General features: G+C 38.8%; 1 protein-coding gene and 1 long non-coding RNA gene across 2 annotated transcripts in view; one reads left to right on the top strand and one right to left on the bottom strand.

The window, feature by feature from the left end:
- Positions 29–1,149, bottom strand: LOC104710757. Its single transcript, XR_755066.2, has 4 exons — positions 943–1,149; positions 574–666; positions 327–499; positions 29–154 (listed from the first exon to the last, which is right to left on the bottom strand). It is a non-coding gene; the product is annotated as an uncharacterized LOC104710757 (long non-coding RNA).
- Positions 1,461–2,207, top strand: part of LOC104710756 (phosphate transporter PHO1 homolog 9) — a 4,638-nt gene continuing 3,891 nt past the window's right edge. The window contains exon 1 of the mRNA XM_010427406.2: positions 1,461–2,106. Within this exon, the coding sequence (XP_010425708.1) occupies positions 1,663–2,106 (444 nt within the window). The 5' untranslated portion in view covers positions 1,461–1,662. The remainder of the gene's footprint in view (positions 2,107–2,207) is intronic.

Raw genomic sequence — 2,207 nt, 5'->3', positions numbered from 1 at the left:
AGAGGAGGAACCTCTAAAGCTAATTACTGTATGTCCTAGTGCTAGTAAGAACATTAAGATACCTGCAAAATTTGTCTGGAGATTGAACAATTTGTGAGTGGAGGTGTGCATTTTCTTGGACAGTTTGCAAAAGATCAAGCTCTGCTTTGGAAATCTGTACAGAGAAATACACATGTCAGGACTCAGGAGCAGATTTCACCTATCAGATTGAAGCATATGCAAATCGCCTGATTGACAAATGGGTAATTCAAAAAAATAAACTAAATCACAAAACCCAAATAAGTTTAAGGAAGGAGCTCTCAACTCAAGATCCTGCTGTTTCTTACCTCGTTATCCATCTGTGTACTCTTTTTGAAAGGTAGCTCGCAGTGACATCTGCTTATTCTTCAGTCCTAATATTTTCTGATTGAGTTCTTCAATGTTCGCTTCTAGCTCTTGGACAAAACGGTGATAAATCCCTTTCAACGGTTTCATCAAATTCTCCAATCTCTGCATTCAACTGCATGGATAGCGCCATTAAAAAAAAGAGGTAATGGCTATCTATCTATGTGATAGATATTTATCTTGCATTACCTGGGAAAACTTTTGCCTCGCACTGCTTCCGCTGCTCATCAAGGAGAGTCATCTCCTAAGCCTTTGGTCTTACCAGATTCATTTTGTGAATCTCTGGGGTACATACATAAAAGAAGATGCAAAATAATCATGAGAGCATCAATTTTGAATCTCTCGTTGATGAGGACACTACGTTGATGAGGACACTACGTGACAGGAGAGATGATGATTTATGAGCATGAGTTTATCATCTTAAAATCATGATGATGACCAGAGAGGAACCCAAAATCAAAACACATCAAGATTCAAAAACAAAATTCCAATTAAATTTGGTTTTAAGCATTAGAGATAGAGAACAATTTATTTGGTTTTAGGTTGAAACCGAATTACCTTGTTGTAGCCGATAGATCTTTTATACGCCAACTGCTTCAAATCTGTTCTTAGATTTACGATTGCTTTGCACCATCAAATCAAATTCCCAGAGTTCTATGGAATTCTCGAATCACTCTTTCAATTTTAGTACTGGAAACTAAGATCGAGAGCAGAGGCGGAAAAAAAAAATTAGGTTTCATGTCTCAGACTCTCTGTACATGGACGGCTAAGATGTTATGTTCAAAATAAAATGAAACGGCTGAGATTAAAAGCTAAAACCGGGTCATATAAATGGGTAAAAAGGATCCGCGTGTTTATCCGATTTCAGAGCCAATATAATGACGTTTTTATCCTTATCGCAAATAAATTATTTGGTCATAATTGCAATGGCATTGTATTGTAAATTCTTACAAAACTAAGATTTTTTTCAGGCAATGTTTTACGATTAATAGTAGGGATTTGCATGAGATGTTTTGTATTTGGAAGGAACAATAACTCTGTTTTTTCCTCCCATTTCTCGTTATAATCTTATTTCTACACACACGTATATAGTCTTTGATTACCAGATTTAAAAAAAGAAACTTGAATCCAGCTCTTACACACAAAAATCCATAACCAAAAATGAAAAAGATTAGAGAAACAGAGGATTTTTTTTCTTCCCGTTCTTGCTAGATTTTCCCGGAAAACAAAAATAATAATCTTTCCGGGAAAAAAACAACAACAGCCAGATCAAGAAAGATGAAGTTTGGAAGAGAATTCGAGACGCAGATGATCCAAGAATGGCGAGAAGCCTACATGGATTACCGTTCTCTCAAATCAATCGTCAAACAGATCCTTCGTTTTCGCTTACAAAAACGTCCTCCTCATCCTCCTCCTCCACCTCCACCCTCGGGAGAAACCGCACCGCTCCAAGCCGAAGGCCAAGAAGGCGGTACAGGCTCCGCGGGGTTATCGAGAAGAATCTCTCTTTACCGCGCATTTAGCGGTCTAACGAACCGAGCTTCTCGCTCTCCGAGAAAATCACACAAGCCTCACAATCCTTTGAGTAGTAAACGACATAACCATCACCATTATCATCTCTTCGACGACGACGAGGAACAAGTCATTTTGATCAACGAAGACGAGTCAGCGAGCTACACCACGACGTTTCTTAGCTCGGCTGAGGAAGGAGGAGAGATGGAGGTTCAGTTTTTCAGGCGGCTCGACGGTGAATTCAACAAGGTCTTGAGGTTTTATAAGCAAAAAGTTGAGAATGTTATGGAGGAAGCTGATGAGCTTAGTAG

Source organism: Camelina sativa, chromosome 9 (assembly GCF_000633955.1).
Source record: "Camelina sativa cultivar DH55 chromosome 9, Cs, whole genome shotgun sequence".
In the NCBI taxonomy this organism is placed as follows: domain Eukaryota; kingdom Viridiplantae; phylum Streptophyta; class Magnoliopsida; order Brassicales; family Brassicaceae; genus Camelina; species Camelina sativa.
The sequence above is the reverse complement of the archived record's forward strand: the minus strand, read 5'-3'. Positions and strand labels throughout refer to the sequence as shown.